The following is a 27,872-nucleotide window of genomic DNA, read 5'->3' on the forward strand; positions in this document are numbered from 1 at the left end:
CTGTTGTGTTTTCTTGTAACGTATATCTTCCTGTCAGTCAACGATTCTCTTTTCTCTAGGTTCCCCTGCCTAACTTTTTCAAGAGCCTACTGACCTCACATGGAAAGCTTTCAAAACAGGCAGAACTGAGTTTAAGGACTGCCTCTGTCCCCTTCCTAGCAGTATTGAATGACATATCTAAGTCTCCATAAATTGAAATGAGGATAACAACACATTGTTAGTCTTGCTGAATTTTTTTAATTTCTAACATACTACTTTTGCTTTAACACTGTAGCTGCTTTATATATAAATTAGTTTTCTTCTATAGCAAAACTGAATTCCACCTATTCTCAGAAATCATATTCTCTCTTGATGACCTTTTCAGCTTCATAAATCTCCCATATTACTGGCTAATTTTCTAAGCTATGCACATCGCAACCCAGTACCAATTTTGTTGTGAAATGTCCTAAAGATAGCCTAAGAATCAAGATTCTATGAGAAAACTTTGGGTACTAATAAATCAAAATGTGTATTATAAAGCTGAGAGTTTTGCTGGCTATTCTTTCATACAGATGACAGCTGAAGTCTCTGTTTAGGCCACTTGATGCCCATCTTACATGGCAGCTGTGATATTTTAACTTCTGAAGTAATTGGGGGTGTATTTGCAATACAATCAGCTCAAATCTAATTTATCAATTTTATGAGGTCTGAACTATGGTCAAAGCTCCCTTTCAATGCCTGGAGAAAAAGCTGCTTGCTAAGATAACAAAGGACATGACTCAACTGCTTTCTGACTTGCACTCCTGCGTCACATCAGTGGCAGGGAATTTTATGTTTGGTGACCTTCTCCTCCCACACATTTTGGATTTGCTCATCTAAAGGCACAGCTGTGACATCAGTGACTTCACTGATGGAAATTTCCATCTTGCTTTGTTACTGTGATTATTTTTTCCTGTTTGCACAAAGGATTTAGGTGATTTTCCATAAAATACACAAGAAAGGTATCACTGAAAGTATCGAAATTAATCAGAAATTATTTGCAGTGGAGAGAAAAGAAATCCAAGCAGCAGGAAGCTTTGCCTTTTACACAACATCTAACACACATCGATGAATGGCTATTATGATGATTGCTTACATATCTCAGGTATATGTTAAAATTCATTTTCTGGTTTCTTTTGACCAAGGCCAGTACTCTGGAAAGGTTGAATGATTCCTATGGCAGATGACTGAGGAGGACTCCTTTCTAACCCAATGTAAAAAATTGCAAATTACAAATCCTTAGTTTCATTAAGTGCCTTCTCACCAAAAGGCTTTACTTTGTGGTTTCTCATGTTTCACATTGGTGTTAACTCTTAGGTAATGGTTAATGATGTCTTTTCAGTAGTGCAATGTTGTCAGTGCAATGTTCAAATACAATAATAAATACTAAAAATCTTTATAAAGTTCAAAATATATCAAAATATGGTTTTAATGATGCTTTATTTGTTCTAAGTAAAGTGCTGTGGTTAATAGTTTTTCAATTAAGTATTCGTCTGTGCCTGTTTAGTTCAGTTGATTGGAATACAATGCTACTGAAGCTAATGCCATGGTTTGGTTCCCTATAGGAACACTTAGCGTTTCTCCATGGAAAAACATTATACTCTAAGACAGTCCTACTTGATCCCAGCCAGTTATCTCACACAAACATAGAATTGACCCTTAGCACTTTGAAATTTAATATTTATTAAGTGGTTCTTGTGTTGGGCATCCCCCTCAGCACTTTATGTTATAAAATATCTACACAAAATGGAGAGGTTTAAATGCATTATAAACCCATGCAATTATCTTTTGTAATGCACACAAATGATGCAATTGGATGGGCACATCTTTGATGAGGAAACTGAGGCTTAGAGTAGCAGAGAAGTAAAAACTCTTGTCTATTGCTTACAACCAGAAAATGGTAGAGCTGGAATTCAAACTCAGGTTTGTGTTCCTCAAACCAAAGGCTCACTCTTGCCTGATTTTTAAATGTATAGAATAATTCTTGAAAAAAATTCTTTTTCTCTCTTTCTCAGAAAAGGCATCTGCTATGTCTTTTGCATCAATTGGGAACTTCATTTTTGAAAGACAAATATTCCCAGTTCTATAAATATTGACATATATAACATCTCCTAAAAGTTTAAAGACTAGACTTCTTATTATCTTTTCAAAATAAAATATCAGTTAGAATTCTAAACAAGATATCCCAAATATGAACTTTCTCGTATAAAACAAGCAAAAGATAGGAGAAAAATTTTATGTGCTCTCTATTTCACCATACCAAGAAAAATCAGTCTTATAATTATTTTACATGAATGAGACTTTTTATCTGCACTAAATTACGTAGTTAATTTTATAGCTCCTAGAAAGATGTTATACAGATGTTACAAAAATCTTGGTGTTGAAAGAATTCTAGGTTTAAAACCAAATATGCTGTATGTGCTAAAATATTTTTTCAGTCTGAAGGTAGGAATAGGTGGGGAAGTTTTGGTGGTGATTGTGAGACCTGAGGTGAGCCTGTCAATAGGTTATGACTTATTTGGACATGTAGAAGGCACAATCTGTGGTCTCCAAGTGAAATGTGCACACCTAAGAAGGATGCTGGAAGAGTTTGTTTTTTTGTTAGTCCATACATTTATTTTTTTATGGAATTACTCTTTTTTAAAAAAAGTTATTTATTTAAATTAGTTTCAAGTATATAGTACATTGGTTAGATATCTATATAGTTCATAAAATGATTCCCCCCCCCCCAATTGCTCCCTCACTCCCTTGACCCTGCACCTAGCCATCATATTAATCCATACATTTTATATGCATATAGTGTTTTATGGTTGCACAAGTAGATTCTTTAAAATTTAGCAATGGTATAAATTCACATATTGGGAGATGCTCAGTTTTTTTTACTACTACTGCTGCTGCTGCTACTACTACTACTACTGTTGTTATTATTTTACTAGTAAATATAAGTCTGGGACATTTTCATAATGATAAGGTTTGAAAGCATTATCCTATAATTATCACCACCTTAAGGAAAGGCAGGAAAACTAACTGCAGGAATTGACTTTTGGCATGTTGTAGGGGTCATGGAAGTGACCAAAAGCAAATGTCTATACGGCATTGATTGAATAGACTGATCCTACCAGTGTTGTAAATCACTTGTGGTTCCTGTACAATCTTGTATTACCATAATAATTCTAAAGTTATTTTAAAGTAAACATATTGTATTATTAGTATAATATATTCTATACATATGTGCTCAAATATGTTTATTTGCTTTTCTTTTTTCTCCTTGTAAGACATTATAATTTCCCAAATGTCAAGGGCAGTATGATCATGACGAGATTTTTGAGAAAGTATACATAACCATCATTCAATTGATTATTATTTTGATGGATATTTATGCCACACATAGAGATATAAGTCTGGGAGGTTTCCTATGTATTGACCACATTATTCTGCAAAAGTACTTATATGACAATATAAGAGAGACAAGAATCCTCCTAGTATTCTTAAAGTTTAGATCAAAACTTACCACATATTTCCTGAAAGAAATGACAAGTTAATGTTATTGATGAAATGATTATGGCTTGGCTTCCTTGAAACATAAGCTGTTAGTGAAAAGGCAATTAGGAAAATAATAAAGAAACGAAACAGCAATTCCTTTTTCATTTTTCCTTTCTTCTGTATTGTGTCATAAGCACAAGTAATATAATAGCCATTAATTATAGGAAACTTTTCAGACTTTATAATTGGACTTTCATTTCTCCCACAGCAACTGCAAACTGAGAATTTATTCACAGATAAGCATAGTTCATTCCCATGAAATGTTAGTGTCTCTGTGTGAGAGTCTTAAAACAGACTCATGGATGTATTTAACCATATTGGATAAATTGGTACCTTCTTTTTTTTGTAAGGGCAAATATTCGGCTTATTGTTGCCAATTTTCCCATCATCTAATATCAAAATGACTATTGTAAAGCAGTATGAAATGATGGAAGGTACTGGACTCAAAGCTTGACTTCTAGTCATAGCTTCAATATTTCCTTAAATGACAAATACTAAACTCTGTAAACCTTGATGTAACTGTAAAAAAAAAGAGAATGATATTTGTATTTTATATTTCAGAGCTTTGCTAACTATGAAAGAACTGTGAAAATGATAAAATCATTGTAACTCAAAATATAGGTATAAGTCACTGTTATTCATGAATATGAAACATATTTTTAGTTTTTTCCTACTAAAAAGGTACCGTCAATTAAGAAAGTATCCCACAAGAAATTAGTTCTTTAGAAAATATGTGGCATATTAATGTCTGTGAAAAAAATATAAAGAAATAGGTGAAAAAAATGCAAAGAAATATAAGTATAAAAATAAAGTGTAGAGGAAATACCAATATCACCTTCTTGATATACACTCGTATGTCAAGAAATAAATTTTATGATGTGATTAGGGTACACTGAATCTAAAATATTAGAAACCTGATGAAATAAAAATTAGAAAACCAAGAATCTATAACATTAGTTGAAAGACTGAAAGTAAAACTGAGAAGTAAGAATGGAATTGATGTGGAAACAATATGTAATAAAAATGCACATGTATTTTGCCTTGAATAATATATTCATATTAATATTGTATAGCTTGGTGGAAACTCCACATCAAATGCAGTCAGTATAAAATTTCTAAAACTACACTTTTTTCCGTTTGTATTACTTGGGGATTTTGTTTTCACTCATTTCCATTAAGAAGACAAGTTTCCCATTTGTTTTGTTGTGTTTTTAATCTGGAATGCTGTAAAATAAAACTAATCAGTTTCTTATCTCATCCGCTCTTCCAGACAGATTAGCCAGGTAACTTTCTCATCAGTGAAATGAGATACACAGTTTCTGAGTCTTTGAGAGGACAGATCACTTCTTGTCGCGCAGCAGTGGTAAAGCCAGCGTTTGGGCCTATGCTTTTGTGACAACAGAGCCTATGCATTTCCAACTATAATTTGCTGCCTCTGTAGACAGTAAACTAATTTAAAAGACAGAAATTATAAGAAATGGTTTTTGTACTTATATTCAGCACTAAGGGTCCCATTTATTTCATTTTTTTACCTTTCTGTTATATAGATGTTAAATAAAAGAGCTGATTCATCTTAAGATGATTTTTATACTAACATTAACTTCCTTCTTTGCAATGGTGAATTTGCACAAATACTTATCGAGCAGACATTTGGATGCAAGGAACTGAAATTTGTTGTTGCTAATGTATTTGTTTTTTATTTAAATGTACAGACTTGACATCAAATGTTCGGGTGAAGGATGATTTAAGAAGCCTTTCCTTTTATAATTTCCCTTTATAAATTCATTGCACTTAAGGACTTAGCGGGAGTGTTAAAAATACATGGGCCCATAGATTTGTTATACTTGAACAAAATACTAAGAAAATGTATTTCCTTCCTAAGGCATTCCTTTAATTTTCCTTCTCCTCACCTGTTTTGCATATATATTAGTCTTTAATTACAGTAAACTCTAAATTACAAATTTAGTGATTCCCAAATTATCTTGCTGTTAATAAAAGATTGCTACTTATGAAATGAGCCTTTTTCTGTGGCACATTAAATATCAGAGAGTTTGCAATTACTTGTTCATGCCTTTCAGGAAGTTGAGAGTAACCTGCCTGTCGTTTTAAATTTGATTTTCAAAGAGCAGTGTGTCAGAAGCAGTGTAGCTTCTAGGTGTTACTGATGGGTACGCATTCTTCAGTTAAGTTTCTGGGAAATGTTTTATTTAATTACTGGGCAGTTTAACAGATTAACTACTCACTGATTGATTGAATTTTTAAACTCAAGCCTGCTGAAGAAAGCCAAATGAGCTATCAATTAAAAACTTCAGTGATTCAGTACCAACACTTTTGTGACAGGAACATAGTATAAGCCGTATACCTCTGCATTTTGAACTTTTGAAAACACAGACAACGCGCCTAATGTTACAGGGCTTAGTTCTAGTCCAGGCTCTGCTCTGCATAACTCTGTCTTCTTGGACAAAGTAACCCTCCAGATGACATTTCAGTTTCCTTATCTGTGAATTAAAAGGTCTGACTTAGATTTCCTCTAAGGTCCAATCACTCTAGAGTGATATTTTTTAACTGGAATAGTGGATTAGGTGAGTTATAGTGTGTAGATTTAACACACACACGCATACACACACACACACACACAAATGTAATGGGTGGTAGACTATGAGAGAGGATATTAGTGAGTATTTCAGTAAGAATAAATATTGTTTGTGAATGAAATATTACTCAGCCATAAGAAGAGATGAAATACTGTCATTTGCAACAACCCGGATGGACCTCAAGATAATCATGCTAAGCAAAATAAGCCAGAAAGAAAAAGTTGAAAATCACGTGATATCACTTCTATGTGGGATATAAATCTAAAAGCAACAAATGAAAAGGACAAACAAACAGAGACTCCTAGACATGGACTATAGACTAGTGGTTACCAGAAGGTAGGGGGAGAGGGGAGGAGGGAGGAGGGAGGTAGATGGGGTAACAGAGGTCAAATATGTGGTGACAGAAAGAAATCTAACTATGGGAGGTGAACACAAAGTGTAAATATATATATATGCACCTTATTGTTAAAGTGTACACCTGAAACATTGGATTTCGTTAATCAATGTCACCCAAAAAATAAATTAAAAATATATATATTGTTTATGAAACTTTGTTTCAGATAAAAGTGAATATGTATACTTAGCCATAGTATAAAACATAGTTTGCATTGTGGATCATGGTCCAACATTGTGTAAAGGCCTTCTCTAGAATCTTAACCAGCTTTCCCACCTTGTTTATAATGGTTGGAAATGAAAAACTTAACAAATAACATCTGTTAAGAATTTAATTGTTGCCTTAAAAAATGTCATTCACAAGACAATAAACCCCCAAATAAAACCAACACAACCAGGATAATTCATCCCTGGAATATATATGATATAGGATTTTTTATTGTTTACCCTAAATTTTGTCATGGAAAAGCAAAAATGAGTTTAAGGCACTAAATAATATAGTGCCCTGTTAGGGTGAGGTGCATTTTTAAGTATTTACTGCATCATAAAAGGCAATTGATGGTTAAATGATTTTGGCTTTACTGCATTCTTTTCCTTTCAGAACAATGAATCTGATCATTTCCATCTGAGGTTTACATATTAAATCAAGATGATTAATAATTTTTGAAATTTTATTTAATCAGTTTAATATTAATCAAATTATTATTACTTAGATTGGTAGTTATTTAATATTGCTATAGTTTCATTTAGAATTAGATTCAACTGCTAATAATAGAGACTTGAACACAGTGGCTCAAATGCCCAGGTTTTATGCTTTCATATGGCAGTCCAGTGTAGCCATCTAGAACTGCTAAGGGTGGCTGCACAAAGTCATTGAGTGAATATGTATACTTAGCCACAGATCCTTCTGTCTTCCGGCTCTGTTACTTCTGACTTCCAGCCAGAAGGTCACATTGGAGAATTATGGTCCTGTCAGGTTAGAGAATGGGCCTGAGTTTATTGCATGTATGTATCAATTCTCAGTCTTTGAAGGCTGAGAGGAATAATGAGTGAGATAGAAGAGCAGTGTATTTAAAGTGAGGGTTAAAGATTGAATTCAGTCCATAATAGAAGTTTTAGACTGCTTATTCTGCAGAAATACTTTTAATAGAGATTATAGGCAAAATGATCATAATTTTTATAAAGTAAGAAGTTCTATGAATGGGTTCTACATTTACAGACTACATTATTTTTCTTTTAAATCACTACTTTTGAGGTTAAATAATTATTTTTTCAAGTAATTCAAAATAAATGCTTTAATCACTTAGCAAAACTGCTCTGCTTAAAATTAGCTTGCTCCAGTCATAACCTAGTTTCCATAGAGTGAGTCAAAAGTAATTTCCTCATGTTAAACAAGAATCTTGGTTGCAAGCAAGAGAAACACTGGCTGGGAGTCAGAGGGAGATTTATTGGAAGGTGCTGGGTTCTCAAAGAGTTATTGGGAAGGATGTGGAAAGCTAGATGAAGTAGATCGGGAAATGAGCAGACCAAAGGGAAGACTAGAGGCTGGAAGGGCCATCCACCCTGCCACAACTGGATTCTGCCATGGCTGCACAAAGGCTCCAGCAGAAAGACTTCCAACCAAACCTTCCTTCATCTTTTGCTTCACTCATTTTATGGTAAAAATAAAGGTCAAGTGAATCTATTTGGACAAGCTTAGAAGTTAGTGTGGCCTTACCGTAGTAATGGGTGGAAAAGAACAATAGTTCACCTTATATTTTCACTGTAGGAGGCAGGGATCAAGGTCCCATCATCACTACTTACAATAGGTAATCCCCATCCACCCCAAATAAGAGGGAAGATTGGATGTTGGATGGTAAAATAAATAAGTAAGTAAGTAAAGTAAGTAAGTAAGTAAGTAAGTAAGTAAATAAATAAATAATAGATAGATAGATAGATAGATAGATAGATAAAGGATAAATAGATAAGTGTGTGCACACACATATATGTGTGTCTGGATATACAGATAATATATATAACTATATATGCATACACACATTATAATTTGCTTTGGATTAAAAAGTGAAGCAAATGAGATTAATCAAGTGTGCGCAGTCAGACATGGAATGCTTGAATAGTTAAAATGTCTTTTTTATCACTAAATTTCCAGATCTTATTCAGAATTTGACATGAAATGGCTACTCATACTCCTGTGCTTCAAGAAAAGAAAAAGAAAAGGAGAAAAAGTAAAATTGTCATATTTAAGAAGATATGATCACCTACTCAAAAAACATAAATGACGAACTGTTAGAAATGAAAATTAAGCATCATTGGATATAAAGTCAAATCAGTAGCCATTACCAACTATGATGTATGTATATTTAAAAACAGGACACCATTTATAATAACAATATAAAAATATATAGTATCTGGAGTTAATTTAACCAGAAATACATAAGTTACGTAGAAAAAATTTAAACTTTGGTAGGGAACGTAGAACATTATTTACCTCGTTAAAGAGTTAGTCTATGCTTTTTGTTCGGAAGGCAATATTATAAAGGTATAATTCTTCAAAAATTATCATGTCAGTTGGCTTTTTGGGGAAATTGATTAAATAGAAAAATAAATGATCATTTACAGGTAAATTAACCTTAAGCAAAGAAGAAAGGAAAGAACTTATCTCAATATGCACTAAGACATGCTACAAGAACTCTTTGTAGGAGGAGAAGTGAAGAAGGCTTATTAAATAATACTTTCAGAACATTAGGGAAGACAAATTAAATGAAGAAAAATATCATTGACAAAGTTAATGGTAGACTGGAAGATATTCATGATTCTGAAACTGAGATAGTAAAATCTAGTATATACAGTAAATACCTGCAGCTCAACTAATAAAATACAGCAATCACAATAGAAAAATTAGAAAAGGGATAAGAACAAAGGATTCACTGAAGAAGAAATGCAGAAAGCTAATGGGTATATGAAGAGATGCTCAACATCATTAGAGACCAGAGCAATGCTAATTCAACAAATAAAGTGATACATTTTTACCTCTTGATCTGGTAAAAGTTAGAAAACTGGATAATGCCATTTGTTGATGGGGACGTAGGCATATTGAACCTTCATAAACTCTGGTGAGAGAATAGAAAAGTGCAGCCATTCTGGAGAGGAACTTGCACTACTTAGATCAGGTAAGTAAGTATATATGACCCTAGGGCCCAGCAATTATACTCCCAGGTATAGATTGCCAAGGAATTCTTACATAGCTCCATAAAGGAACACATACAAAGTTGTTCATCACAGTGTTACTTGTGGTAATGACAGAAGTGAGCTTATTGAGGAAGTAATGAAGTTTAAGCTGGGAGGAGCCCCAGCAATTTGTTCACATGGTTATATGTTTTTGGTAAGGTCTACAAAAGTAAGCTATTTTAACCATGCTATAATTTTCCTCCTATCAAGTAGTATTGGAGCAGCTGTAGACATATCTGGTTTGTGGCAGACAGGAGTTGAGTTGGAGATACAATTTTTTAGTTCAATGGGATGCATTTATGTGGTATGCAGTCATTTTCACATACATCGATCATTTGCACTCCTATAAAAACTGCTAAATATGTAGAACAGATGTTGTGTTCAGCTCGTTCTTTCAATCTTTCCAGAAAAGAAATGTGCCTCCCCAGTACCTGAAATTGTAATTACCATAGTATTTTTTAACAGTTACATATTTTTGGAGGGTGCATTTCACAGATGGCATATTTTAAACACCAATGCCAACTTGGAATTCTTTTTTTTTGCATTCTGCCTGTTATAAAGCTTTCCAAGCTACACAAAATAGGCATAATGAAATTCTAAAATATATCTTTAAAGATTTGTTGAGAAATGCACATACAATTGAGGTGTAAGATATTTATCCATAAACATGAAAAAGCTCAAACATAACAACCTAACTGGAATTTGGAAAAATATATAAGAATTTTTTAAGTTAAAAACTGCACATTACCAAAAATATGTGTATATACATACAAATAGATATATATGAAAAGCACTTTGGCATCTTTAACCTTTTATATGAAAGTACTGAGAGAAAATGAAGTTACAAAATTAGTGGAATGTGAAACAATTATAAGATAATAAATGAAATCAATAGATATAATACTAACATTGAGCAAGTAGGAAGCAGAATCTTACTGAGAGGAAGAGGTGCCTTTCTTACAGAAAGATTAAATAGGTTCTGATTGATAATCCAGATAATGAATACGAGTGAATCATGAATATCTTGGGGGGAAAAAAAGATTTACATTTCTTACTGGTTTGCCATGGAATACCCAATATATGTGATAATATAAAACTTATCATATATCACTACATTGAGGACATAGATGAAAAATGGTTAATGAGTATTGTCAGTTCAGAGTATATAAGATCAGCCTCTGAACAAGAGTGACTAAACAAATGCTCTGATATCTCATATATGAAAGGAACCTGATGATGATTTTTGCAAATTTAACAGTGATGCTAAAAGTTTTCCTGCTGTTAAAAATAACAAGTTAGGAATCTCAAAGACATTTACTCTATTATCAATAATAAACACACACGTATGCCATACACCATTCTAGTCTGTCATGCTGAGGGAAGATTAAATTTCCTTTTTCCTCCATTACAAAATTGTTGCTCTGTGAAGAGAATAAAGTCAAAAATGGAGGGAAAGTATTAAAAAGGTATGCTGGGGTTAATTAAATTTTGGAGTTTGTGTTGTTCGTGGTATTAGTTAATTTTTTAAAGGGACAATTTATTTAATTTCCGAGGTCATTTTTCATAAATAATTACTTTTTGTAGCTAATTTGTATTCGTAGTTTGCATTTTTGTCTAATTCCCTCTTCCCCAATTGTATAAGCTATAGGCCCACAAAATCTGGATCTTCCTCTCATTTGTAGGGGGATAGATGGCACCCAGGTGTTCTCATTAAGAGAGCAAATAGTTAAAATGCTAATATACATTGGAGTATTGTGCAGTAGTTAGAAATACAGATTAGATGTTCTTACAGTAACGTGGATGATTCTTAAAACCATATTGCTTATTAAAAAAAGAGAGGAAAGGAGGGAATGAGGGAGAGAGAGAGAAGAAAGAAAAAAGAGAAAAAATGGTATATAACACAATGTATGTTAAAGATACATCCAAGATAATATTTAATTTTCAAGAAAATGTAATAACTCGAAGATGCATAGTAAATACATTAGGACAGTTGCCTAAGGATGAGAAATGGAAGGGGATATGGGGCTGACAAAAGTAATAATAAAGAGAGTTTTGCATGTCCAAAGATAATGGACCATGAACTGGGGAGTTTTAACCATCTAAACCTGAGATTTAGAAAACATCTATAGAATGCTGGAACTTTGGTTTATATTATCTACAATATAGCTAAATTATGATTCAATATTACGAACTTTGTGCAAACTTTTTTTATTTTAAGTTAGAATAACTTGATATTAGATAAATCCAGAGAGAATCTAAAGAGTTCATAAAGTTCTAGATGTCAAATTTCATGGATGAACAAAGCCAATGATGATGTTTTGTTGTTTGGAAAAGCTAAGAGTAGTGAAGATGACCTGGGAAAACCTAAAAAAAAAAAAAAAGATGACAAAGACAGCTCCTGGACCATAGCAAGCACTTAATAATCTTAGGAATGAAGTTCAAGTATCAAGGTATAGGACTTATTAGGGATACAAGAAGTGGTAAAGAACAGTGAACTTCTACTCAACTTTCCTCCCTGACTAAAACCTGCCTTCCTGAGTCCAGATCAGGTGCCTTTTCTGTGTATTCTCTTTCCTCTCATATGCTAGGTGAATTGCAATTGTTTACCTGCTTGTATTCCCCAATAGACTGTAGGTCCCAGAAGACAAGGACCAAGACTCCCTAGTTTGTATTTGTGTCCCCAGCACCTAGCATTCTGTCTAGCACTTAGTAATCACTTTAAAAAAAATTATCAAAGAGTAAATAACATGAAATGTATGACACATAGAAGGAATATTAGCATCACATAATTGTGAGCATGTAACAATCATTATTTTTATAACCTGTAGGAGTTAATCTTAAAATGAAGATTACTTTCCTTCTGTCTTTTTTTAAATTTGAACAATAAGGAATTAATAATAGAGGTCTTACTTTAGTTTTTTGTAGCTTAATAAAGAAAAATCTCCAAAGCATATTTTGTTAGTTCTACTAGCAGGTTATTGTGATGATACTTGAAAAATACATTTTCATGTAAATAATAACATTGCAAATATTTTAATTATGGCTGGTTATTTAAGATTCATTCTCTGTTTTTAAGATACTGAAGAGTCTTTCAAAATCAGGCTACTTTGAAAAATAGTAATTTTTATATAACAATATACTGTAAGGGAATTCTTGGACAGGGTTTATATAACAGGGAAACATATTCCATGTACTTAAAAAAAAGAACAATAATCTTAATAATAAAATCATTCAAATATAGACTGATATAATCGAAAGTCAAATAAGATTAAAGGAAATTTAGTTTATATAATACAATGATGAAAGATTTAAGAAAATGCCAGAAATGAATTCCTTCCTGTGTTCTATTATACATAGTTTTACAATCCATAAGACATGGTCATTATTGCTTTGTATAGTCATTGTTCACTTTACATGGTAATCAGTTTTTCCTAACACATACACAGATACTTACTTACCCATTCTGATGTTCTTCAGTTCTGTCTGCACTTCCGTACTTCTGCTCTTAGGGTCTTTTCCTTCTGCTTGAAAACTTTTAATGTACATTTTAAAACAGTGATGAATTCTCTGTTTGTGTATTTTTTTTCTGAAAAAAAGTTTTTTTTAATTTCACATTTACCTTTTTAGCCTTTCAAAAAGTATAATATTCTTATAGAAAAAACAATTACATTCTAAATATATAGTGCATTGAATTCTTCCAAACTATACAAACCATGCAATCAGCACTGGAAAAGAAACAGAACTTCTTCTCTCTAGAAGGATATTTTTCTTCCCTGTAATATTCTGGATTGTGAAGGATGACAAAGATTAACTACAAAATCAAGTGGTCAATCTACTTTGTTCCAGCATAATTACAGGCCAAGGATACACTGCTCTCTAGGATTTCATAATCTAAGAGGTTCCTAGAGACATTTAATTCTTACAATAAGTTGAGTGAAGCTATGTATTTATGGGATGTAGTTGGAAGGTAACATAGATAAGTGCACCTAACCCACCTTATCAGGGAGAAAGCTCCCTAGTACTGTTGAAACGTGAGGACCAACTAAAAGTTCTCAGGGCTTAGGAAGTTGGGGAGAGTTACCCTGGTTCAGACTAGCTTTCCAATGAAATATACTAGACAAATCCATAATGAGAATAGGCAATTAATTGATGAATAATGTCCTGTATTTTACTGTTTACTTGTGCTGCTATTTTAAGAAATTACATAGAGTTAAAAACAAATTAAGATGTTGGTTAACTTTTAAATTTCAGACAAAACAGATTTTAAACAAACAAACAAAAAATAGTAATATGGCCATCACCTAAACACCTAAATATAATAGGTTACAACCATTGGTTTTACTGAACGGGCAAAGGGTAAGATGAAAGCATCAGAGGTAGAACGATTGTCAATTTGAAAATTTGTACAATCTTCCAAAATGATAAAATGATGTTATACAGGAAGTATTGAAGGGCCTGCCCAAATTAGAGCTAAAAATATGTATTTCATTTTGGTCAAAATAAGACAGAAATTTCAAGACAGCAAATTAAAAGATTAATGAGGGGGATTTCACAGACATTTTAATGCATAAGAAATGCAATGGCAAATAGTATTTGAGTACAACTCATGGTGCTTTCGGCGGTGAGCCTAAAGTTAGGAATCTTCCTTCAGTTATCTGAAGTCCTAGGCACTAAGTGTCACTAGGATGCCATTTAAGCAAGGCGTAGGATTTCCCTACAGTAGAGATGTCAGCATAATTAAATCTTAAAAACTTAAGATTTGAATTCCACTCATGTTGTAGTATTGCTGTGCAATCATAAAATCTATCTTTCAGAAAGGCACACGGTAACTATGCATACTTTGATAAAGAATAATGATCAAGACAATTAGTCTCATATGCTTCCATAAAAAGAAAGTATTACAGGGCAGTGCCAGGATCTTAGGTCCTATTTGGTCATTTCTCTAAGGATCTCTCAGAAGTCACATGAGCATATATCTAAGTTTTCCCAGAATAGTCTCAGTTTATACCTTTTGTCTTGATGTCCAATGTGATGTAACATTTATTCTTGACAACAAAATATCTTGATTTGTAAGTAACATAAATGCTGTGGCCATCCTACCAAGGATGGAACCAAATTTGTAAACGTGTTCCTTACAGCCAGGGTGGATCTGTCTGTTGCTTTCCTCCAACGATGGTAGTAGGTATTCTGATATCAGTAAATGAAAAACTATTGAGAAGCCTTTTAATTACAATTCAGAGAGCAGATAAGACAACTCAAATCTGGTTTAATTATTTTTTCCCTATATTGTCCAGATTCAGTCCTCTAGTAGTTCTTACTTTCTTATCTAAATGGTAGAGCTACTGGATGATCAAGTGTACTTCTTTTTGTCTTTGACTTTCAGCTTTATGCCTTGCTGTTGACATGTAGGATTTGTACAATCTTGATATTCCTCTCATGTACTGAGGCTGAGTGTAGGAGAGACCCCTATACTTTTTTTGGTGTCAAGATGTAGAGAAGAACTTCCAAACTCATGCAGAAGTTTTTCTAGTTCTCATGGAAGAGAGCTCATAACAGTTCATACAGGAAGTAAACATTACCTCTCTCTTCCCTCCTATAGTATTTTTCTCTTTTATCGTGTACTTTTAGATTTTATGAATGGAAAAATTGTGAAGGGGATGTCACTGACCATAAGAGAAGATTTTAAAATGCCATGATGGGAAAGAGATCTTCGTAGGTTTTTGTTTGTTTGTTTGTTTGTTTTAATGCCTACAGCACCTGGTTGTAGTTTTAAGAAATGGTTTAAGTGTATCCTTGACGGCCAGGGTAGAGCCGTCTGTTGCCTTGTTTTGTTTACGTTATCCGGCGTTCACATATCAGCAAAAGGAGAATTTCTGAGTCAAATAGGTTTCTTTAAGTAACACAGAAATCGAAAGAGAATCTTTTGTATTGTAACAGACGTATATAATAAGCTTTAATTTAACAAATTTAAAAAAACATTTAATATGCTTAACATTACCAACTGAGGTAAATTATCTTTATTCTAAAAGAAAACACATACAGGATCCCTTACAGATGTATTTTTTAGCCTACTTAGTCATAATAACTCTCAAGTATAATTAGGACTCAGACATTGTGACTCCACTCTAGTTCTGTTTATAAGTTGTAAGCTCACTCCTTACCCAAGAGAGCCCATTTATAGAAAATTATCCTCCTAAACATAATGACTTAAAAAAGTTTACTATATTTTCTAATGGATCTCTTATTGATCAAACTGATGCTATTTTGTACTATGTACAATATTGTTTTTATTAAAAGTAGGCCATATTCTAGGTCTGTTATCACTTAGTTACATTATAGATAATAACAGTACATTAACTTGATAAAATCAAATTTACTGAGGCATTTGTTAACTTTCCATAATAGTAATTCTATATCTGTGATTTCTTTTTTTAAAATAAAATTTTAATCTTGAAATAGTTTTAGATTTACAGAAAAATTATGCTGATAGTATGGAAAGTTTTGTGTATTCCATACTGTTTCCCCTATTCTTAACAATTTACATTAGTATGGTACATTTGTCATAATTAATGAAACTATATTGGTATAATATTATTACCTAATGTCTTTATTCAGATTTTCTTAGTTTTTTCCTACTGTCCTTTTTTCCTTACTATTTTTCTAGATCCCATCCAAAATGCCACTTTACATTTTGCCATCATGTCTCATTAGACATCTCTTGGCTGTGGCAGTTTCTCCGACTTTCCTTGTGTTCGACGACCTTGGCAATTTGAAGGGGTATTCATCAGGTATTTTGTAAAATGTCCCAGACTTTTTATTTTTCTGATTTTCTTAGGAGTTTGGGAGAAGAAGACTATATGTACAAGTAAAATACCATTTGTACCATATCATATCAAGGGAAGATATTATCAACATGAGTTATCACTGTCAATGTTAGCTGTGAATTATTTTAAATTGCTTTTTAAAATGCTCATGTGTGAATTCCCTTTAAAAATGAATGGTACTCCAGCCAAAATTTTACCTGTGGGGAAATATCATTATCTGTTTCCATAAAACTGACACTTTAAAGCAATTTTTCATTTTACAATAGTGAGTATTAATAAAACATCCTATTTTACTTATTTTACATTTGTCCACTGTCTTAAATAATTTAGATTTGACCTCATTTCAGATTCTGGCAGATATTCAAAATGGTTTATTGGACCAATTTTAATTTTATGTAAATAGAATTTAACTAGAGGTAGGAAACTCAATAATGAAATATAAAACAGAGCCAGATTATTATAGAGTTATGAACATGTAATTGTTCTCCTGCTCCTTGAAATAATGAAATATTATATTTTAATCCCCTTAATCACAATTAAAGAATAAATTCAAATATTACTTGCTTTCTACAAGAAATGTTAAGTATAGATTCATATAACAAAAATATATAGACATAATACACACATATTCTACCTGAACCACAATAGAGTTGATACTCTGCCATTAATAAGTTAATTGGGAACTGCAGTTTAGAGTTATAGTATTAGATACTAGTTGTCTAAGTATCTTCTAATATGAAATTTGATGGGCAAAATAGTCAGGAGAACACAAAAGTATTTTCTTTGTGTGAAATATTGTGATTGCCAAAGAAAACGCCCTCATATTATTAATAAGTGAAGATATGATAATGTATTTTCAAAATTACAAATTAAACATGAAAAAGAATATTGATTTTGTGAACTATATTAAATTCAGATCAAATAAGTAAGTGCTTCTTTTCAAGTACTTATTTTTTTTAATAAAAAAAGCATGACAGTTTGTTGTAAAAATTAGAAAAATAACGTATAAAAAATTAATAAAAAGAATCCACAGTCCCTCAGATAGGATAACCTTCATTAAACATCTTGTATATTAATTGCAGACTTACTTTCTATACTTTTTAAAAATTGAAGTGAATATACATGCATGTGTGTATATAACCTGCATTCCATTCTTCATTATAACTTTTTAAAATAATTCATTAAATAGTCTTTGAAAGCACTCTAAAGGCTGCTCAGTTTTTCATTATGTATTCATTTTATACTTAACAAAACCCTGTTATACTTTTGGATTGATTATGATTTTTCAATATTATAAAAACATTGCAATAAATACCTTCATAAATGTTTGAGGACATCTGATAGTATTGCTTTTGAATAAATTTCCAGAATGGAAGTTATTTGACAATAAAAATGAATCAACATATTTAAGGCCTTTGATAGATATTGCAAAATTACACTAAAAGATTTGTACACATTTTTTGTCCCCATCATCCAGATAGGGGTAGTGATTTTCCCTATAACCTCCAACCTTCAGTTTATCCTAATCAAGAAAATGTCTCCATTTGTGGTGCCACTGACATTTGTCACCCCTTTTCCCCTGTTGTTTATATATACTTTAGTGATTCAGAAACTGTGTATTGAGGGTGTGTACAAATAGAAAGAGATGGAGGGGAAAAAGAGACTAGAACTATTGGAATCATGGAACTGGTGTTTGGACATTTGAGTTCATGACACCTACTTACCTGAATCTGTCAAATAATTCTTGAAAGAAGTAACACCCTTCAGTTGAATGTAGGATGTGCACAAATACCGAATCTTCAGCCATCTTTTCTCCAAGACACCATGTAGGCATGTGTATACTGAAAGTCTGTTGAGGCAAGTAACCTCTCCCCCTCACCTTTATGATTTCCAAAGTGTTAAGGAATCCTCTGAACCCAAGCGGAAACTGTACTCACTGCCTTATTTCTCAGATTAATGTAGTACAATTTCTAAAAGGCTGCTAATGTCTAGAATCAAGTTACCTGCTTTGTGAAAAAAGTTTTATAAACCGTACCAAGCTTAGCCTTTAAGTGCTAGAACTAAACTTTAGATTCTCTGGAATTAATCTGAGACCAAAAGCAATCTCATGTTTATACTGAGCTTATAGAGACCTATAAGGTGGTTGCTGGTGAGTAAGTGCCTTTGGCTCCATTTTAATATAATTCTTCCTTCTCCTCAGGACAATTTTCGTATATTTCAAGATTCCATTTTTTAGCATGTTTTTATAAGTTTCATTGAAATATAGTTTACGTACCATAAAAATCAACCCTTTAATGGATACATTCAGTAGGTTTCAGTATATTTACAGAATTGTGTAACCACTACCATTATCTAATTTTAGAGTATTTTTTCGCCCTCAAAAGAAACTGCATTCCCATTAACCACTAACAAATACTCCCCATCACCCCCACTACCAAGCCTCTGACAAATAATAATCTACTATATGTCTCTGAAGATATGCCTGTTTTGAACATTTCAGACAAATGGAATCATACATTATGTGGCCTTTTGGGTCTGGCTGTTCTCACAGGGTTTTCAGTGTTCATTCACATTGTAGCATGTGAATACTTCATATATTTTTGTTGTTGAATAATATTCAATTGTGTGGATATGCCAGATTTTGTTTATCCATTTATCAGTTGATGGACATTTGGGTTGTTTTCACTCTTTTGGCTATTATGAATGATGCTGCAATGAACATTCACATACAAGTTTTTATGAAGTCATAGGGTTTCAGTTCTCTCGAGTATATACCTGGTATTGGAATTGCTGAGTCATGATCTTTCTGAATCATTCTACTTTTGCATATTCACATGCAAATGTCCCTTTTTTTTTACTACATTATTTAAAAAATCATCACAACTTTAGTTTCAATCAAAATATGTCTGTTCTTATTGAAGTTGAATTTAGAGAAATAGTGGAGTAAATAATCTTAGTAAAATACTTTTAAAACAAGGACAAACCAGCAAATACATGGTCAATTAAGTGTTGAAATTCTGTTCACAAGATACAATGTCAGTTGCTTCTGGCTGGCAGAGTGGACTGAGTTGTTCTTTGTTCATAATTATAAAATTCCATAATTCTAAATCTATGACTAGACATGTGTTCTTATTTCCAAATATGCCATGGTATGCCTTTCAACATAGTCTCTCCCATGGAATGTTGCTGTGCTCTACCTACTTATAAGGGGCTTTTAGGCCTCCACCTTTGGAGAGACTGATAAAAGAACACGGGAATTTGTATCGGATATATATATGAAACTTTGTGCTTACATCAGGAACTCACCTCTTGCTTATATCTCTGTCTCTGTCTCTCTTTTTACACTAGGATATATTGGAGTTATTTAGGCCAATTATATTTTTCTTTACTATAGTGAAACCAGGTTTGTCTTAGCTGTATAATTTGGTGTGATTGGTGTCTCTTTTTAGAATATAAATTCTTTAAAGACAAAAACTGTGCTTTTTCCTTACTCTCACAGCTCAAAATATCTTATATGGTAACATGCCCAGAATAAGTATTTTGTAAAAACATTTAAAATGAAGATAGGTTAGCAGATTTAACAAGATGTTACATGCAGGGCAAGAGGCAAACTCAAAAGTATGATAAATCATAAAAAGAACATTTTTCAGAAAAACCAGATTGGTTTATAAATTTAAAAATAGATCAAGACTTTGCAAAATGATTATCTTTTTTTGTTTTTAAACTGGTTTACCACTTCATTTTAAAATATTTAGCTTTCTAGTAAAGAGTTTATACTGACACATCGTGCCCCAATAATTAAGAGGGGAATCGCCCATTTTGTTCTAAGTGTAACTGAGATTTATTTTGTTTGACATGGGAACAGAAGAAACCTGAAAAGAATAATTAGTTTCTGCTTTTCACACTCTTTTAAAAACACCTATACAACTCATGTTATTACTACGATGATTAACTTAATTTTTAGCACTGGCATTGGAAAGTAAAAGAGCCAGCGATGGCTCCTCTTAATTCACCCTCCCTCTGTGTGTGATGATTACTTAACAGACAACCTTTCAAGCTGTTCGCAGTGAGTTGACATGCTGGAGGTTAAAGTGTCCCCATTCTCAGGCAATCCTAATGGAAGAAAAGAAAGAATTTATTTTTATTTTCTAATACGGATGTTATGAAGTTATTTTGATTCATTGAAATAATGTCTATTATTTTTAAAATAATTTGTTTTTCATGCTCTTCTATTTGCAAAACTCCAAAATGCTAATATATAGAAACTTGAATTTTCTATTTTCTACTTTTTTTCCTGCAGTTTTGTAATTTTTATTTATATACAGGTTAGATAGGGAAGTCATGGTTTGAATGCATATCATAGTGTTTTGTTTTTTTACTTTTTAATTTAAATCACAAACATTTCTCATTTCTTTGTTCTTTTCAAAACATTTTCCCAAATTGTTTTTAATTCAAAACAGAAATATAGTTTTTCTGATTTGTAAAGGGATATGTATTTATTATAAGGAAATAGAAATGTGTAAAATAGAGTAAAACAACCTTCCACCATCCCATTTTATAGAAATGCATTTCCTGAGAAAGAAGCGGAGGCTGTGAGCATGTTATGAGATGTAAGACAGAGAGGATCGGGTGATCAGAGAGGCAAGAGGAGAACCTCACAAGGGGTGCTATCAGAAGCACTGTCATACTTTTAAATGAGGAAAGGAGTTGAATTTCACTAAAAATAAGTACAGATAAAAAGTAATGGGAATTAAAATTCTTTTTTTGTTAAATTGTCACATTTTTACTTTTTTTTAAAATTTAATTTTATTTTTTAGGGGAGGCAATCCTTGGTTAACCTCACAGATAGAAAGGACCTTGTCAGCTTACACTCCCTTATTTTTTTATTTTTTACACCTACAGCACCTGGTCTTCCTAGGTGGTCTCCCATCCAAGTACTAACGAGGCCTGACCCAGCTTAGCTTTCGAAATCAGACAGACAGGATCCGGCTTGTTCAGGGAAACATGACTGTAGACACATTTTTACTTTTAAAGCAGTGATGTATCAAGTTCAAATTCTAAAATAAAGATGGTTAGAAAGCATGGAAAATAAGTGTTGCACATGGTAGTCATTTAATAAGTGCTAATTTAACATGCTAATAATTCTGTGAATACATTATTTTTTGTAGTTGAAACCAAAAATCTGTTTATTTATTATTATTATTATCATTATTAATATTATTTTTATTTTAATGTGCCATCCTTGGCTGGCAAACACTTAAGGCTTTATTTCTTTGTTTTCACTTAGGCCTCTTATGTAAGGAGCTGAAGGGGAAATAAAATATACAGGATGAAAAGATGGCAATGTTGCCTCCCCCAGGACCTCAGAGCTTTGTCTACTTTACAGAACAGTCTCTTGCCCTCATTGAACAACGTATTGCTGAAAGAAAAACAAAGGAACCCAAAGAAGAAAAGAAAGATGATGATGAAGAAGGCCCAAAGCCAAGCAGTGACTTGGAAGCTGGCAAACAGCTGCCCTTTATCTATGGGGACATCCCTCCAGGGATGGTGTCAGAGCCCCTGGAGGACCTGGACCCCTACTACACAGACAAAAAAGTGAGTTTACTGTGACTGCAGTGGTATGGTCTCTGCTTTTTTTTTCTGTACAGAAAGTTATTTTAAATCAAGATTAAGTGGAATTTAGGGAAAAACCACATGATGACAAATGTATTCAGAAAAAATACATATGTAGAATATTCAGATTCCATATCTTCTGCCTTTCTGGACATGCCATAAATGTATACTGGTAGGAACAAGATAATTGTCACCTTAAGAAGTAAGACCTAGGGATATGTCCAGAATGCATTTGCATAGAGGTGACAGTTAAATCCATGGGCATATATAAGATCTCTCAACTAGTAATGGAGTTTGGAGATCTGCTTCATTTAGGGTATTAGAAAGAAAGAGGAGTTTGAGATAGTCAGAGAGGTAGGGCATGAGTCAGAAAATTTTCCATTGTTCAACAAGGAAGGGAAAGAGTATGATAAAATTACACAGAAAGTTGAGGATAGAGACAGGCTATTAGAATGAACAATGAGGATGCATTGATAACTTTTTGCAAGCAATTTGTGTTGTACGATGGAAATCAAAGCAAGATCGTGGTGGATAGCAAATAGAAAGAGAAAGTAGGTGACAGTACATGCATGTTGATAAATCTGAGAAATTTTCCACCAGAAAGATGGTCACTTGGGGCACCAAATCAATTGCAAACCTTTTAAACATAGGGTATAAAATAGCGCATTTGAAAGTAGAGAAAATTTATTCTCGCTCAGAAAAATACAGAGGGCTGGAGTAGAGTAGCTAGTTGCTGACATTATCGGACAAGGTACAAGCTACAGGTCAGACTGCATTTGCATTAGATTAAGTGGAGAGAAGCCTTATTGTCTGAAGCTTGAGTGGCAGAAAGGAGGATGGTTTTAAGAGTGTTGTGTTGAGGTTAATGTAGGCTTATTAGAGGAAGTGCATGTTACATGGTATCAATCTTTTCCATACTACAGGGGCGCAAATTGTCCTTGGAGAATCAATGTTGAGAGCAGCAGAGTAGAGAAGGTGTTGATTGCATTAAGGGAGTAGGAAACAGTTTGAAACAACTGCTAGAAGATTATTCTGTTGAAAAGATGAGAAGGGGATTACAGTAATTTTTTGACATAGTAGCAGACACAACCAGGCTGAAGATGACAAAGAGGGGACAATGAAGAATTAGATCAGCAGATTTTATAACTTTCTTCAACAATGCTTTGCTCCACAGCACCTGCAGACTTATTTTTGAGAGGTCAAGAAAGGCAGGATAAAGTCCATTAAAAAAATTAATTTAATTTATTTAAGAAATAAATATAAGATAATATTTCTTGATAAGGTATCTAGCAAATAAAATAAAGAACATATTTGAAATGTCTTGAAAATATAAAATGTGATAGAGTTAATTTTTAATGGTAGAAATGCATATGCCTCAGGGGTAGTTTTTATGAATAGCAATTCCTAATGTTTCGTTTCACATTACAACCAGTACTCAACAAGCTGATGGCACAGCAATAGAAGAATATGTGAGAAGCCCTTGAAATATTGCACAACATGCTAGTTAACAGATCAGTATTCTGACACAGAAAGGAAGAATGCTAATAGGTATTGAGGGTCTCTGCGTCAGGCACTAGACGTTTTATACAAATTAGTGCACATATTTCTCACAGCCTGGTGAGACAGGAAGTAATACCTTGTTTTTAGATGGGCTAAAGGGCTTGTGGAAATAAAGTAACTTGTGAAATGTACACAGTAGTACATTTTGCCATAGATTTTTAAATTCAAGTTGATTTGATTTCCTGCTGAAATATTCTATTATGCAACACCTCTTAGTTTAGCTTCTGTTGTGTAGCAACCACAATGCTAACAACTTTTAAAAAATGAATGAAATAATAAGTAAATAATGAAACAGGCAAAATAAGAAATACTTTCTCATTTTACTTATTACTTCATCCTGAAAAATTCCTGACTCTGCATGGATACTTACTGCATTTCCCATTTCCAAAGAGGGCGAGGATATTCCTTAACCAGCTACTCCTTAAGGAAGAAAAGAATCTTTCTGGAATAATCCCCAAGTCAGAGATATAAACTAATATTGGCTTAAAGTGACTTAGGAGGTAAGGAGAAAATGTTTGCATTCTAATGGAGAACAACAGACTTATTAACCAGTGTAGTAATTTTAGCTATGTGATAGGCTGATTTAATAGAGACTATTTGGGGTGGGCCTTGGCTCCGGCTTCTTTCAAATAATATAACCCAAACCATATCAAACCCTTAACCCACATCTGCATCAATATACTTGGGTAGAACTAGGGCAAACAAAGTGATATGTCTTCATGGTCCTTCATTGCTAATATCTGAACAAATATATACAAAGAGATAACCAAGTCTTTTTATTTCCTTTTTTTTGGAGCTTTAAATTATCAACTTTCTGCCTCATGTCTCAGGTCATCAGACATTCTCGATAAAAGTAATTTTGACTTCTGCTTGTAGGTTTAGAGTTGACTTTTCTATAAATTGATTTTTCAATATTTCATGTTATCCACACTAATTGACAAAACTTTCTTTCTGCTGTGTTAAAATCATTGTTTGGATTAAAAATCTTAATGACCCACAATTTGACTTGAGTCTAGATTTTAATTATATTTGAGTGTAATTATCGATGATTTGTTAAAACAATAGATACTTAATAAACTAATGATAGAAGTTAGGGCTTCATTTTTATGTCTGATGAATATACAAGTACTTTTTAATAGTTATGTGGTACCTTTATTATAAGGGAAAATTGTATCCGTAGGAAAGAATAAATTATCAATCACCCTGTACTATGGGTTTTAAGAGGTCAGATACATTATCTTATTATCTTCCTACAGTTGGTACCTTTTACGTTGCTTATAGTATTAGCAGCTGCTCCTGCCATTTACTAAGAGTTTCCAATGTATTATAAACTTGAAAAACTTCACAGACACTAAGTGCTAGCTGTCAGAATGGTGGATCTGGTATTAAGAATATCTGTCGAACTCTAAAGTCTTTGCTCTTTAAGCATTGTAATTCTCCACTTTTATGTTCAATAAATTTAAATAAATGAGCAAAATGAAAAAGAATTTATTTAGACTTTTATATTTATAGATTTGCTATTAGGATTTTAGAATTTACTAAAGAGACTCATACCAATCCCTATAATTAACTCCTGGATGTATATAAACCCAGACATTCCTAAAGAAGTTTTTAAGGTAAATGAAAATTGGCAATTTAAATGAAAAACTAGCAAACTTTTTTTTTTTTTAATTTCAAGTATAGGGTAACTTGGTCTTGCCAAAGCTAGGTAGTAATGTTGTGATTTTCACATGAGCTCATTGACCTCTGGTTGTAGAAGTTCCCTTGATAATTCTGATAGACATGTCACTCTGTATCCTCTTTACTCTCATACTCTTCCATTTGTATTTCTCTGTATGGTACATGTCAAATCTTATCTTATACTAGAGTTACTGTGTTCTTATCACTTTTCCAAGAAGTTCCTTGAAGGCAAAACTCATGCCTCATTTATGTTCGAACTCTTTTCATTGTCTCTTATGCCATAGGTGCTCACTACACAATGGTAGAAAATAATGGATGAATGACTTTTAACAAGTACAGTGTATTGAGATTTAACAAAACAGTAGTTGTACTTAAAGACTAGATATTAATTTAAAACTGATTTTCAATATAAAAGTGAGCTTTGTGTTAGATTATGTTTATATATAACTAGTATAGTGAAAGGAGAACAGGAATATAAATGGCATCTGAAAATAATAGATTCTGGTTCATTTTCTTGAGAATACTGCCATATACAATTAAAAAAGGAAGATACTTGAACTTACATCTGAAGTTTGGTGAAAACTGTTTATTACCAGAAGCCCACTCATAAACATATAAAATTTAGATGAAACAACAACAACAAAAAAGATAAAATGAGTGTCTCCTGGATAATGCAAGTTTTTTGCCTGCCAATGCAGAAAAATAAGACAAGGATTTCCAATCCAAAAACATTAGATTATTTTAATATTTCGTTATTATGCTATTTATTTATTTGGGTTTTAAATGTTTTAACTAAATACCAGAGACAGGGAGAATGTCACTCATTATGTAATGGTTACATAACATTTTAAGAATGATTCTGTATGTATTATTTTTTTAAATTACTGTGGATAGTAGCAAGCAAGTCCTTTATGTCCTCATATTAGTATTATAGCTAAAACAAGAACTGGGTAATAGAATTCTTCAAACTCTACTATTTCTTAAATTTGTGAAAATATTTTTTGAAAGAACTCAGACTTTGGAACATTTACTACTAACAATGCCAATAGCCAACAAGTATCAAAATTCTCAGGGTGTTATGGTAAAAATCAGGGAGAGCTAGTTTCTCTTTGGTATGCTTGTAATATATTGTAATGAAAGAAGGAAGTTGTGTTTTAAACTAATTCCAGTGGCCACAAGTTATTGTTACTGATGCGGGTATTGAAGACACTGTGTTTTGGGAGCTCTAACCAATACATGCTCATAAATGGTTCACTTCTTAATTTGCTGAGAAGAAACGGACTTGAGGTCACTGGCCACCGTGACATACACAGCTACATAAATGGGTTTGGAAACACATTGCTTGAGTCTGCTGGCAGTACTTCTTTAAGATGACACTACTGCATGGAGAGGTAAACTGCTGAGATTGATGTGCTAGATTAAAATTTTGGATTCTCAATTTTATCCTGTTTTCTTTTTGACCCTGCAGACTTTCATAGTATTGAACAAAGGGAAAGCCATCTTCCGTTTCAATGCCACACCTGCCTTGTACATTCTCTCTCCTTTCAGTCCTCTAAGAAGAATATCTATTAAGATTTTAGTACACTCATATCCTTTTTAAAATGCTTACTTGCAATGGTTCTTTAAAATATAGTTTTTGCTATTTAAATCTATTTAAATATAGATTTGTGTCTTTTCGCACCTGAAAAGACTATGGTTTTAGTTTAATATTTTGATGTAATTTGGTGTAGGTCTCTGAGAAGATTGGATGAATGGCAATTTTAACATTTTAGGATAAATTACTTTTATCTATTACTCACTTGTTTAAAGAGATTGAAAAGAAAGACAAAGACTATAAATTTATTTACAAATATTATCTAAAGAAGAAGATTTCAGCAAACATTATTATCAAATATCCAAAGTTCCCACAGTGATCTTTCGTCATGTTCCTTGATTCTAAGCTACCTTATTTGGCATGCTTATTATGTGCACTATTCTGACGAACTGCATATTTATGACTATGAATAACCCTCCAGAATGGACCAAGAATGTAGAGTAAGTGGATATAAGTACATTTTAATATAGTCTTAGTATTATCATTTTTATCCTTTTCCTACAAGAAAGTTATTGCATCTATAAAAATTGTAGTGTTTATCTTCCCATGTTATAGAGTTGCTTTCCTTTTATTTTTCTCTCCTCCATGGTATTAACCGACTAGCAGTAGAATACAAGAATAAACTTATCAGATACCCTGCCTTGTTCTTAGGCATGTTACATGCTGCTTATCTTTGAATGTATTTCTAATATGAGCAGTGTGGGAATTTTCCAGGCAAATCTAATATTTATATTCTTAGTAAAATACTTCTACTTTCTATAAGAGTTTCTAAGTGGACATTTTAAGATTTTTCTGTAAAGATCTTTACTGTAGTTTATTCAAATA

At 32.6% G+C, this 27,872-nt stretch overlaps 1 protein-coding gene and 1 long non-coding RNA gene across 3 annotated transcripts in view; one reads left to right on the forward strand and one right to left on the reverse strand.

Annotated features, from left to right (window-relative positions):
• SCN9A (sodium voltage-gated channel alpha subunit 9) overlaps nt 1–27,872 on the forward strand; it is a 125,180-nt gene that overhangs the window by 23,958 nt on the left and 73,350 nt on the right. Inside the window, exons 2-4 of the mRNA XM_036236646.1 lie at nt 21,888–22,195; nt 26,922–27,040; nt 27,398–27,487. Coding sequence (XP_036092539.1) covers nt 21,938–22,195; nt 26,922–27,040; nt 27,398–27,487 — 467 coding nt within the window. The 5' untranslated portion in view covers nt 21,888–21,937. The remainder of the gene's footprint in view (nt 1–21,887; nt 22,196–26,921; nt 27,041–27,397; nt 27,488–27,872) is intronic.
• LOC107521036 overlaps nt 11,857–27,872 on the reverse strand; it is a 128,463-nt gene continuing 112,447 nt past the window's right edge. Inside the window, exons 8-9 of one of the 2 annotated variants that reach the window (XR_004955639.1) lie at nt 13,235–20,713; nt 11,857–12,140 (exon numbers count right to left, since the gene is read on the reverse strand). This is a non-coding gene — a long non-coding RNA (uncharacterized LOC107521036). Of the gene's footprint in view, nt 12,141–13,119; nt 20,714–27,872 lie in introns of those variants that run through there. The other variant, XR_004955638.1, reaches the window with a different exon arrangement.

The sequence above is a fragment of the Rousettus aegyptiacus genome, unplaced genomic scaffold (genome assembly GCF_014176215.1).
Source record: "Rousettus aegyptiacus isolate mRouAeg1 unplaced genomic scaffold, mRouAeg1.p scaffold_m13_p_2, whole genome shotgun sequence".
Taxonomy (NCBI): Eukaryota; Metazoa; Chordata; class Mammalia; order Chiroptera; family Pteropodidae; genus Rousettus; species Rousettus aegyptiacus.